The 12,604-nt window shown below is 66.0% G+C and overlaps 1 protein-coding gene across 3 annotated transcripts; it reads right to left on the reverse strand.

Annotated features, from left to right (window-relative positions):
• Window positions 1-1,278: 1,278 nt before the first annotated feature.
• On the reverse strand, window positions 1,279-10,931 carry GRM2 (glutamate metabotropic receptor 2). Of its 3 annotated transcripts, none has more exons than XM_059664619.1 (6): window positions 10,849-10,931; window positions 8,764-9,346; window positions 6,575-7,412; window positions 4,132-5,207; window positions 1,985-2,165; window positions 1,279-1,807 (listed from the first exon to the last, which is right to left on the reverse strand). In XM_059664619.1, exons 2-6 carry the CDS (start codon window positions 9,208-9,210, stop codon window positions 1,734-1,736), a joined length of 2,616 nt encoding a protein of 871 aa, XP_059520602.1. In that variant the 5' UTR covers window positions 9,211-9,346; window positions 10,849-10,931; the 3' UTR covers window positions 1,279-1,733. The 3 variants fall into 3 exon arrangements, with proteins under 3 accessions (XP_059520602.1, XP_059520603.1, XP_059520604.1); XM_059664620.1 differs by having other exon boundaries at window positions 1,689-1,821; XM_059664621.1 differs by lacking the exons at window positions 1,279-1,807; window positions 1,985-2,165 and adding an exon at window positions 2,326-2,915.
• Window positions 10,932-12,604: the final 1,673 nt, after the last annotated feature.

The following is a 12,604-nucleotide window of genomic DNA, read 5'->3' on the forward strand; positions in this document are numbered from 1 at the left end:
CTGACACGATGAACCTGCTTAAAAATGACGCTGTCTCTGGCCTGCACATCTCCCGACGCAGGAGCGGATACCGCAGTCCGGGGGATCCAGGGAGCTGCCGCTTCTCTGCTGTTGGGGTTCGGGTTCGGTGCCCACTGCCCCTGGGCCACAGGGGGGCAGCTGCCCCCTGGCTGAGCCCACCCCCACCCCCAGCGGGCGGGGAACCTGTGCCTCTGCGCCCTCTGCCGGCGGCTCCTGCCTGCACAGGTGGGGAGAGGCCCAGGGCGCGGGGCTCCAGGACCCGCCAGGCCCTCTCCTCCCACCTCTCCCCTGCCCACAGCAGGTGGCTCTCCCACTGCCCAGCCTCTGCCCTCACCGCTCATCTCCTCCCACCTCGCGAGCTGGTTCTGACTTGGTTCGTACCAGGGGAACCCACCCCTCCTCCCTGTTTTCTTCCTCACACCTGGCTGCGCGCTGACCGATGTGGGGGAGAGGGGGCTCCTCCAAGCGGCAGGCAGGCCCACTGTGGCCGAGCCCACAGCTCCCGGGGCACAGCCAGCGCCCTCCTGCCCCATCACCCTCGCCGTCCAGGTCCCCCACTGGAGTGCCCTGAGCTCGTGCCCATGTGAACCTGCTGCTAAGCCCTGGCATTGCCTTGGCCAGTCTGCAGTGGCTCCTTTTTAAAAAATATATTTTATTGATGTCAGAGAGGAAGGAAGAGGAAGAGAGATAGAAACATCAATGATGAGAGAATCATTGATCAGCTGCCTCCTGCACACCTCCTACTGGGGTTCAAGCCCGCAACCTGGGCATGTGCCCTTGACCGGAATCAAACCGGGGACCTTTCAGTCTGCAGACCGAGCTCTATCCACTGAGCCAAACCAGCTGGGGCTGCTGAGGCAGCTTTTAAGAGAGGGTGGCTTGCCCTGGCCAGGGTGGCTGAGTGGATGGAGCGTCGGCCCGCAGGCGGAAGGATCCGAGGTTGGATTCCGGTTAAGGGCATGGACCTCGGTTGCAGGCTGGATCCCGGTGTGCGGGAGGCAACCACCCTCTGTGTCTCTCTCTCTCCTCCACCCTTCCACCGTCTAGAAAGATCAATGGGAAAATATACTCCAGCCAGAGTGCATAAAAACTACAGTAAAATCTTGTTTAAAAAAGAGGGGCTGGCTTATCTGTTGTCTGCCTCCCCACCAGGTCCTAGCATCGGGCACAGAGCAGCGTCCACAGACGCTGGCAGCGTGACGGTTGGGAGCCTGTGGCTGGTGTGAGGCCCTCCCTGGGTAAGGGCCAAGACTGATGTTTTAAAATAAAGACACTTTATTTACAGGTAATACAAAATAAACCACGGGGCAAGCTACTGTGCGGGGGAGGGACAGCCCAGCACGACCCCGCCCACCCCGGAAGAACTCATAGAAAAGACGTGAAGGGCAGAAGGAGTCGGAGCAGGGCCGGAAGCACCTTTGCTGACGGGGAAGGGGCCTGCAGTCCTCAGCCGCCGTGGCCCCCGGTCACGTGGCCCCTGGCTGCTCCCTCACCTCCTGGGCCTGGCAGGGGGGGCCCGTGGCCAGGGCAGTGGGTGACGGCTGCAGGAGTGGCTGAGTGCATGGAGTAGGCAGGCGAGGGCTGGGGCGGGCATGGGGCTGGCTTATTGCAGTGCTCCCGCCAACTTCCTCCCGGCTCCGGTCACTGGTCACGTCCGCACCGTCCGTCCGTCCGGGGAGCAGCTGTGCCGGGCGAGGCGGGGTGCGGGGTCCTCAAAGCGACGATGTTGTGGAGTCCACCACCTCGCGACCGTTGCAGACGGTGGGGACGAACTGCGAGGCAGACCCTAGGGAGAGGAAGCTGGAGATGGGGGCTGACCCCCCAGTCCTCCATCCAGGGCGGGCCCCACCCCCGCCCCCCGCCCTCGCCTGTGCCCAGCGGAGGAGTCGGAGGAGAAGCAGCGCCCATGCTGAGGAGCGGGTCGGGGGGCACAGGCGGAGGGGGAGGTGGGGCGGAGGCTGACCTTGGCCGAGGCTGGGGCTGGCCCTGGCCGCGGTGCTGCCGAAGCGGCTGGTGGGCGCGCGGTGGCTGACCACGTTCTTCTGCGGCTGGAAGAGGATGATGTGCAGCTTGGGCGCGAAGAGGCAGCCGAGCACCACGGAGCCGCTGAGGCTGACGGACACGCACATGGTGGTGGTCTGCACCTGCGGTGGGCGGGGCCGTGGGGTGAGCGGGTCCCAGAGGCCCGGGCCTGGCCCTGGGGCCCCCACCCGCCGAGGCTGCGGGGCAGGGAGTGGGCGAGAGGGTAAGCGCCCAGCACTGGGCCTGGGCCCGTTCGCCAAGCCCCGGAGGGTTTCTGGGAGCCGAGGTACCAGCTGTGGGGTGATCATGCAGGGGAGCATGTACACATGGAAAGTGTGTGCACGTGTGTGTGCTCACGTGTGTGGAGGGACGCAGGTATGGAGGGCATGTGTGTAAGTGCATGTGTATCTGTTGGGCATGTGTATGTGGGGGGTGGGGAGTGTGTGCAGGGGCAGGTGGGACGAGGGGGGGGTGTGCCAGGTGTACTGAGGTGTGCACATGTGTGAGTGTGGAAATACATGCATGTGTGTATACCGATGTATGTGTGAATACTCTGTCTCAGGTGAGTCCTTAGCCACCTGTGATGAGCATGCAAATCCTATGCAAATGCAGGCTGAGTGAGAGCCATTCCCGCCCCGGCCCTGCCTTCCAGGCAGGTGGCCCAGCAGGTGCACAGCAGCCAAGCCCAGCAGACCCTGGCCCCCAGCACCGCCCACCGTACCTCTGTGCCGGGGGAAGGGCCTTTGCAGGGGCTCTGGCCTGGTTTCCTGCTCCTTTAACTGTTAAGGTTGTCAGTTCAGACCCTGCTCTACACTCGCAAGCTGAGTGCCCTCAGGCGGGGCCTGAGCCTCCCTGAGGGTCCGTGTCTGCGTCTGTAAACGGGAGAGCCGCGAGGTTCACTCCAGCCGAGGAGTCGCCGAGAGACCCTTTCCCACTCAGAGCAGCTCCCTGTGGCCTCTGCAGACAGGCCTCCCTGAGCCCGCCGAAGCCGGAAGCCACCACCTGGGGTCCACCGGCTGTGCCTCCCTCAGCCGGTGCCCCGGCCACGGCCCCTGCCCGCTCTTTGCTTCTCTTTCCCTGCCTCCCCTGGCTTCATCTCTCAACCCAGAGGGACACAGCCCAGGGGGCACCGCGCCTCACTGCACGGCTCCGGGGGCATCGGAGATGGTACCCTCTGGAGCTGTGCGCTCCCTGACCCTCCTCCTCACTCCAGGTCTCCACCTGCGCCTCTGCCTCCCTGCCCGCCATGTGTGCGCGCCTCCCGCCTCGACGCAGGGGCAGTGCCCACCCTCTGCTCCAATCAGCGCCCCCCTCACCATCATCTCTACCCTCCCCCCGGCCCCCCCCCCCCGCCACTGTCTCCACCGCCCCCCGCTCACCGGCTCCACTCTCCCTGTTCAAAGCTGCCTTCCTGCCTGCAGAGCCCGGTTCAAGGACTCCTCCTCCACGAAGCTTTTCCTGCCCGGGCAGGGTGGCTCGGTTGGAGCGGTTGGAGCGTCGTCCCATACACCACAAAGTGGCGGGTTCCATTCCCATCCAGGGCTCATACCCAGGTTGCGGGTTCAGCCCCCGGTCGGGTGCATATGGGAGGTAACCATCCATGTTTCTCTCTCCCTCTCTCTCTGCATTTTCACCGGAGTCTTTGTTAGCCTACCCCGGGTGGCAGCATTTCCTGACTTGTCTCTGTCATCAACCCCCTGCTCACCCACTAGCCCCGGACCCTCCCCCCCTCCCCCGAACAGAGCCGGGGTCTCCCCTCTTCAGCCAACCTCAGCGGAGCAGGGCAGAGCCTCTGTTCATTGGACACAGTTCGCACCCCCGTCCCCCGCCCGCCCCCTCCGCCCCCCTCCCCACCAGGGGATGAGTCCTCAAGTCCCTCTCACTCCTCCGCCTCCCGGGCCGATTCCCCAGGCCCCCCTCAGCCTTCCCACCTTCCTCGGGGTCCAGTCCCAGCTGGGCCACCACGAACTGTGGGCCGCTGGGGAGCGTTTAAGCTGTGGGAGCCTCCGTGTTGTCCCAAGGCGAACTGAGACCCAGGAAACAGGAGGCCCGGGGCCCCACCCCAGCCTCCGCGGGGGGGCAGCTCACCCGGTAGTCGCTGGAGGTGACGTAGAAGATGGGCAGGAAGGCCAGCCAGATGATGCAGGTGGTGTACATGGTGAAGCCGATGAACTTGGCCTCGTTGAAGTTCTCGGGGCACTTGCGGGTCTTGAAGGCGTACAGCGTGCAGAGCGCGATGAGCAGCACGTTGTAGGCCAGCGAGCCCAGCATGCTGGCGTCGCGGTGGTTGCAGCGCAGCGTCACCACCTCCCGCCGCTCGGGCGCCGTCTCCTTGCCCGTGCCCGGCGCCTCCACCACCAGCCAGGCCGTCACGATGAGCAGCTGCCCCGAGATGAGCGCCAGGCAGATGGCCACCTGCGAGGCGGGGCTGATGAAGCGCGGCCGCTGGGCGCCGTCGCGGGCGCCGCCGAAGATGCGCGCGATGCGGTTGGTCTTGGTGAGCAGGGCGGAGTAGCAGACGGCGAAGGCGGTGCCCAGGCCCAGGCGCCGCAGGGTGCACACGGCGGTGGAGGGCTTGGCCACGAAGACGAAGGTCATGCAGTAGCACAGGAACACGCCGCCCAGCAGGATGTAGCACAGCTCTCGGCCCGAGGCCTTGACCACGGGCGTGGCGTTGTGCCGCACGAAGACGCCCAGCACGAAGAGCGTGGCCAGGGCGCCCAGGCAGGCGATGGTGACGGGCCCCACGGCCCAGGCGTCGCCCCAGCGGATGTACTCCTGGGGCAGCTCGAAGCAGCCGGTGAGGCTGGCGTTGGGCCAGTAGCCCAGGCCGCAGTCGGCGCAGGTGAACTCGTCCCGCCGGTACTCGTAGGGCTGGCAGGGGATGCAGAGCCAGCAGCACACCTCGCCGGGCTGCACGCTCTTCACCTCGTTCCGCAGGCAGGGCTCGCTGCAGCGGGAGGCGGGCACGGCGCCGGCCGAGGGCGCGGCCCAGGGGATGAGGCTGGCGTCCAGCGTCAGGCCTTCCGCCCAGTAGCCCACCTTCTGGTAGCGGTAGCGCCCGCTGCCCGCCCGCAGGTAGGTGAAGATGTTGTAGCGGCCGATGCCGTCGCCGAAGCGGTCGAAGCGGACCTCGCTGTGGGTGTCGGCGGGGCGGAAGGGGGCTGGGGGCGGGAGGGAAGGAGGCGAGGGCTGGATTGGTGGGTCATCCTGTGCGGAACCCAAACCCCAGAGCTGAGGCCGGTCCCGTCCTTCTGACCCTCCCCCTCACACACGCACACGAAAGCCGGCCCAGCCCCCCGCAGGTTGGCTGAATGAGAGGATATAACAAACCCCAACCCTAAGCCCCAAGTAGACCCCAATCTTAAAGCCCAGGCATCACCACAACCTACAGTCCACAGTGACCTCCAATCACAACTCCCCCAAACCCAGCCCCAGACCTAACCTCCAGCCAGGCCCCAACACACTCCCCCCTCTCCCCTAACTTAACCCCGAGACCCCAAAGCCGACCCGGGCCAAGGTCCAGTCCTGGTCCCACTAAATCCCCCCACTGACAACCCCAGCCCCAGCCTCGCCAGTCCTAACAGTGGGAGCTGAACCCCAACCTCAGTGGTCCCCTTAACCACTGAGGGTCCCCCGAATGTGCTTGGCAGGCAGCTCACAAATCACTCTATACCCCATGAACCTCAAGTCTCCCAGCCACACTCAGGGGGCAATTCCCTGGCATCCTGGGTCCCGGTGAGAAATCAGGGTTCAAGCAACAGCTGATGTGCTCGAGGCCCCGCGGGGAAGGGTGCAGCCTGGATTCCATCAGGTCCCTGCAACCCCTAATCTTGCCTCCGGCCTCAGTGTCCTGAACACCAGCGCGAGCCCCCCTCCGTCCCACCACGCCCCGCCGCGGCCCCGCACCCACATCCGCCGGCCCAGACCCCGATTCGCCCATCACTCCGAACGCCAATCTTGTTGGCACGGCTACTCGTCCTGACCCCGGGCCGGGGCTCCAGGCTTTGCCAGCCCCGCAGCCCTCCCTGTCCCCCGGAATCCTTCCCGAAGCATTCATGTCCCTCAAAACTGGACCTTGTATTCGCATAACCTTTGGCTTGAGTGGAAAGTCAAGGTTAGAAGAGAAATTTCCCAGGAAAATGGTGGCATCGGGGCTCACTCTCAAGCCTCCCTATTCTGACTCACGGCCGGTTCGCTGCCTGGGAACAGGCTGGGGGCTCCTGGTCCCTGCGCCCTGCCCTGCGTGTAAAGGGGCAGGAGCGAGAGGGAGGCGCCCCAGCAGGAACCAGAGACCCTCCCAGTGCAGGGCCAGCCAGACGCCCTCTCCGAGGGGTCTCAGCAAGTGGAGGCTCATCCTGGCTCCCGCTCGGGTCCTCCCTGCCTCCCATCTCTGTCCCAGCCATGACCCCCGGCGAGTCCCTTACTTGCTGTTGGCTATTTTCATGGCCAAGCCACGGACCCCAACCCATGGGCCTGCTCCCCTCGCCCTCTGCCGCCAGCTGCCGGCGGGCGCCGCCAGCACTATTACCATCGAACTTGACGTTGAGCACGAAGTCCTTGTAGAGGCGCCGCCCGCTGACGGGCCGCATGGCGTCGCAGAGGCGGGTGGTGTTGGGGCAGAGGGCGCGGTGCATGTTGTGCAGCGCGTGGGCCATGGCGTACACGGCGTTGACCACGAACATGATCTTGGACTCCTGCTCGAAGGGCACGGCCCGCAGGGAGTGGGCCGCGCAGTCCCGCTGCCGGAAGCTGCAGCGGAACCTCTGCTCCCAGAACTCGCGGAACCAGGGGTTGCGGCTGTTGTTCCAGGGGTCCAGGCCGCGGAAGTAGGCGGCGAAGTCGCCGATGGGGTAGGAGGCCAGCTCGATGGTGATGGCGCCCTCGGCGGCCCCCTCGCTGCCGGCCACCACGCTCTCCAGGGCCCCCCAGCCGTCGCTGGCCACCCAGGTGAAGCTGGCGTTGAGGCGCTGGGCGGCGGCCAGCAGCTCGCGCGCGTCCTCCGAGCGGGCGAACAGCACGGCCACGCGGGCGCTGGGCTTCAGCAGCAGCGAGCGCACCACGCCCTCGAAGGCCGCGCGGCTCATGGCGCGGCCCACCTTCTCCGAGGTGGCCACGCAGATGTTGCGGGCGCGGGCCTCCAGCTCGAAGGCCTCGATGCCCGTCTCGCCGTAGTCGCCCTCGGACGCCACGGTGGACACGTAGGTCCAGTTGAAGAAGCGGAGGATCTCGGCCATGGCCTTGGCCTGGAAGAAGTCGGGGGGCACCGTGCGGGCGAAGTAGTCGTAGCGGGACTTGTCGCTCAGCTTGGCACTGGTGGACGCATAGCTGATCTGCGGGATCTGAAACAGCCGTAGGAGGTTGGCCACCTGGCGGGGGAGGGGGGGGGAGAGGGCAAAGGTCAGAGGTGGAGGTGTCCCCGCAGCTCTCCGACCTCGGGATCAAGTGTTCACGTGGTCGGCCGTGAGGTCACCCTCTCCCCAAAGACCCGGATCCGGTGTGCCATGGCGTCCCCCACCGGGGACGGGGAGAGGGAAGACCCAGGCCGAGCCCAGAGCCCCGAGCCACCCCTGAGCTTCTCCGCTGCCCCCCTCAGACACATGGCAGTCGCAAAAGTGGGAGCCAAGGGAAGGCCCAAGCCGTGGGCGGGGAGCGGTTGGCGCTTGGCTGCACAGGGAGGAGGAAGGCGCCAGATGGCATCGGCGATGCTCAGGGCTCTCACGCCCTCTACCTGCCTGGGCAGTTAACCTTCCCAGAGTCAATCCCGGTGGGATGATGGGGAAAGAAGGAAGAGGCTTCCCAGGAAGGAAGACCCAGATCTGAGGGCCCCATGGCCCTGAGAGCCCACGGGTGGGTCTCCCTTGGGCACCACCGGCTGCCCCGCAGCCCCTCGCCCACCCCGGCAGCTTGGACCTGTCCCGACAGTGCCGTCTCGCCAAGGACCTGGGGAGGGGGGGCAGGTGAGAGCAGGAGAGGCTCAGGGTCCGAAGGAGGAGGCCCAGGAGACCAGGGGACCCTCTCCACACCCACACATTCTGCTTCTCTCCCGCCGTTTTGCTCCTCGGGGCTGCTCCTGGCTTCTATCTCCCACCCCTTTCCAATCGGCAGAGAGATGAGCTAACAGATCCCAGGCCCTTGGCTGAGAGCCCCAGGTTCACATCTGCACGTTGCGAGGGCCGTGGTGTATGGCCGCCTCTCTCCAGTCTCAGTTTCCTCACCTATGAAATGGGTTAATAATCATAACAGCCAGTACTGACTGCCCTTCTGACCCGCCAGCCCCCTGATACATGCTGGGTATGTATTACTTCATTAAATGCCCATCACAACCCTATGCCCTGAGTCCCGCTTTATAAGGGGGAAACTGAGGCACAGGACAGCGAAGTGGTGCCCAGAGTCACGCAGTGGGGGGGGGGGGGGCGGGGAGAGCCGGGATTCAAACCTGGAGCTCTGACTCCAGAAGCCTGGCCATTGCCTCCTTAGGGCTGTTTCACCTCAGGTGTGTGTGTGGGGTGGGTGGGTGATGGGAGTGTGATGTTTTCCCTGCACAATCTCTAAAACTGGGCCCCCCCATGTGACGGGGCACTTTCTCAGTCCCCCGTAAAAAGCCACTCCCAGGAAGCTTCTAGTTCCTCCTCCAGGGCAGGGCAGGGCAGCCCCGAGGCCTGCTCAGTGGGACTCTGTCTCCAGCCTCAGTGTGAGCAGCCCCCCCCCCCCCAATACCTGGATGGAGACGTCACTGTAGGAGCCGCCGATGACACCGGTGACGGCAGTGGGAGCATCGTCGTTGGTGGCATAGGAGCCGTCGGGGCAGACGTGGCGTGTGCCGTCGGCGCCCCGGCTGAGCGAGGCGCGCACGAAGTCCAGGGCCTGCTCCAGGGCGTACGTGTCCTTGGAGCAGGTGTCCAGGATGTGCGCGCCCAGGCGCACGCCCGGCAGCAGGCGCGGGTCGCGGTTGATGCGGTCCAGCGCGAACAGCATGGCCTCCAGGCGCTGGATGCCGCGGTGCTCGTTGACCGGCCCGCACTCCTCGGCCGGGCCGCCCTTCTGGTGCACGGGGAACAGCCCGCCCAGCACCAGGTCCCCCTCCAGCGTCAGCACCTTCTTGGCTGGGCCCTCGGCCCCAGCGCCCCACAGCAGCAGCGCCAGGAGTCCCAGCAGTGCTCCCATGGCCCCAGAGCGGGTGGGTGGGCCCCGCAGACCTGAGCCTCCAGGGGGTGAGGGCAGAAGCAGCAAAGGCAGCGAGAGGGGGAGAGGAGGAGTAGGAGCGGACAGATAGGAAGCAAGACGAGAAGGGGCCCGGCTCCTGCAGAGAGAGACAGACAGACAGAGAGAAGCAGAACCTGAGAGCGGCTACTCCTTCTGACTCTGTGCCCACCCCCCCCCCCCCAACCGCTTCCCCAGGCACTCAGGAGCCAGGGAGGGGTGATGTCACTGACAAGGCTAGGAGCTCCCGGACACCCCTGGCCTGTCTCTCAGCTCTGCCCTGAGCTGGGGCTGGAGGTGGGCCCTGTGTCTATTCCAGACTCAGCAGAGAGGGCAGGAGACGGCACAGGAGACCCCAGCCAGCACCCATCTCACCGCAAGTCAAAGAGCGTCCCGGACCCTCACAAACCTCCCAGGACCCCAAGGTCAACAACTTCACAGCAGAGACCAGATGCGACTTACAGACGGGCCCAGTGCCACCACGAGGCATGGCTTTCCTGACGGGGCCCTGCTGGCTGGGAGCCCGCCAGGGAAAGGGTGTTCGTCTCCAGCTCCTAGGGCGGCTGGCGCCCAGGTGAGCCCCAAGGGTTCTACTGTGGCCTCTGGTTCTTCAAAAGCCACACGAGCCCCCTCCCTGGGGGAGTAAGAGAGACCCCGGGCGCTGCAGTTAGGCAGCCAGGAGGCCCCAGGGAGGGACGCCCAGGTGGCCCCCAGTCCTAAGGCAGCAGGGGATGTAGATGTGAGGATGCCTGTGTCTGTCGGGTGGGGACAGCTCGTCTGGCCCGAACCTCACAGCCGTGCTCAGGGCGAGGCTTTCCCACCTGAGCTCAGCGCTGAAGCTGAGACTTTGCCTCTGCTTCCTCTCCAGCTCAGAGCCCAGCAGAAAGTCATGTCTCCAGCCTCCCCACCCTCAGTCAGGGTCCTGTTCCTCCGGCCCAGCCCTCTCCCCTCTGCACCCGTCACGTGCCAGCTGCCCTCCCAGACCCCTGCCCCGCACCACCAGCTCACGCAGTCACGCAGCCTGGGGAGCTGGGAGAGGGGACCGGAGCCTGAAGAAGGGCAGCAACTCGCTCCAGGACCCAAGTCCTGGCCACGGAGGCTGAGCACGGCCCTCTGCCCCTCACCTCCGCAGGGCTGACCTGCTGCTGGTGCCAGGGTGAGGGACTGGGGTCCTGTGGGGGCCGAGAGGGAGGGGAGCAGGGACCCAGATGGGGGCTGAGGCCCAGACCTGTCAAGACCACGAGCCTTTTACAGGGGCGCCAGGGACCGAACCCCCAGAGGAGACAGACGCTGCAAGCAGGCAGCCCCCGGGGCCTGGGCCCCAAAATCCGGACAGGGAGCGATCCAGCCCGAGAGGCTGAGACAAAGATAGAGGCACAGACAGAAAGACGGACCAAAGGACGGAGGAGCAGGGGAACGAAGCGAGGGTCGAGGGAGCGCCGTGCAGGGCGAGCGTTTCCTGGGGAAGGAAGGCGGGACGCCTGGGGCTGTCTTCCCGCTTCTGGGTGCCCCGGCAGGGACGGGGCGCCCCGAACTCGAGGGCCCGCGGGACTCCGGGACGTGGGGTCGATGCGGGCGGCTGCAGCCACGGGCTCACCCTACCTGCGCGCCCGGCTCTGGCGCGGAGAGGAACGGAGAGAAGCCGGGGGCGCGGGTTCAGGCTCCCACTTGCTCGGTCGGTCGCCAGCTCGGCGGCTGTGAGCTCTCCGCCGCTCGCCCCGCCGCTTTCAATGCTGCCGCCCCGCCCCCGGCCGGCCGGCCCGCCCCGGCCACTCCCCCGTCCCTCCCCACTCCTACCTCCCGCTCCCACCCCGCCTCCGCCCCCCCCAGATTCTCCACCCCTGCGCCGCCTGCTCGAACTCCCGGCCGGGACGCCGCCCGGAGCTGTCCGCCTGGCGGTGCTGAATCCTCGCCGCTCCCGCCAGGGGCTGGACCCGGCCCTTGGCCCCTCCGCCCCGCGGCCATATCCGCTCCAGGGAGCCGCGGGCAGGGGGCGCAGGGCTGGGACGGTCACTGAGCCCCAGGAGGAGGGCAAGCGCTAAGGGTTCCCACTTGTGGGGCAGTGGGGCTGGCCTGGGGTCGCGGGGTGAAGGGGCAGGTGGAAGAAGGGTCAGGGCTTAGGTCTGTCCCTGTCCTCAAATCCCCCCCCCCCACACACACACACTCGGGGCGGGGGCATGTGTCTTCAGCCCCATGTGGGAGCTGGGGCCTGAGTCACCCGGAGGAAGGGATGGGGGGCGGTCAGAGGAGGATGGGGCCTCCTCTTCCTTCCTGCAGATGACCTTTAAGCTGCTACCTCCCCCCATCCCCCAGACCTGACCCCCACTGCAATCCTCACCCTCATGTGCAAAGGGGGGAGGGGTACTGTAGGCCAGGGGACTAGGTCCACCCTGAGGGACACGCTGGTGCTGGCAGGGGCACCTGGGAGGGAGAGGACTGGGGAAGAGGCTTCTGAAACAGGCGGCCACGTGGGAGGGAACGGGCTGGCGCCTGAGCAGAGGGAGGACAGCTCTGGACCCTCCTTGGCAGCAGAAAGGGGAAGGCGGCCCAGGTACCGGCCCAGGGCCTCGCGGGGATGAGCTGCAGCGCCAGCCTGTGCTGAGGGACCTGGGGAGGGGCCAGGAGCACGGCATCCCCACCCGCTCCCCTGGGCTGCCCTTTCTTCCACAGGTGTGAGCAGAGGCAAGGCTCGCTCAGACACATGCTAACAAGCACACGCCAAGCCCAGGCCCTCAGGCACACGCATCTACGTGTGCGTGGCAGTTGGGGGTGGGGGGGGGTGTCCCCCTGGAAGGACAGGCTTTTGCCTCAACGCAGAAACCCGATGCCCCACTGCTCTGGAAAGAACACAGCTGTGAAACACACAAACACATCAAACCCCATCCAACAAACTCCATGGCTGACGGGAGGCGATGGGGCAGCGGGTGCGGGTTCAGAGCTGTCAGACAGGCTGCGGAGGGAGACAGGCTCTCTTCCCGCGCCCGCTGCTCTCACCTCACCTTGCCGGCTGGCTCAGGGACTGCTCCCTGGGGTGGGTGAGCAATGGGCCAGGCCTGAGCAGAGCGGTTGACAGCAGCAGGATGCTGAGGTGAGAGGAGCCGCACAGCAATCCCAGCTCGCTCACCAGGCGGCCTCACAGAAGACACCAGGCGTTAAACACAGCGCCCGCCCCATGGCAGGGCCCCCGACAACGGGCTGCATGCACTGCACGGTCCCACGCAGCACACGGACACGCACTTTCACACCCAGCCCTACGGAGCTGCACATGTGGATGCAGTCATATGTAGCAATACATGTAAACCCAAACACTGTGCTGTACATGCAGATACAGCCATAACACACAGCTTTATTTATTTAT

The sequence above is a fragment of the Myotis daubentonii genome, chromosome 14 (genome assembly GCF_963259705.1).
Source record: "Myotis daubentonii chromosome 14, mMyoDau2.1, whole genome shotgun sequence".
Taxonomy (NCBI): Eukaryota; Metazoa; Chordata; class Mammalia; order Chiroptera; family Vespertilionidae; genus Myotis; species Myotis daubentonii.

Coding starts and splice junctions, on each gene's coding strand:
- GRM2 (XM_059664619.1), bottom strand. CDS start 9,210: ATGGGAGCACTGCTGGGACTCCTGGCGCTGCTGCTGTGGGGCGCTGGG. Junction 7,413..8,763: donor ACAGTGACGTCTCCATCCAG/GTATTGGGGGGG, acceptor CTCCCCCGCCAG/GTGGCCAACCTCCTACGGCT. Junction 2,166..4,131: donor TCACCTCCAGCGACTACCGG/GTGAGCTGCCCC, acceptor CGCCCACCGCAG/GTGCAGACCACCACCATGTG.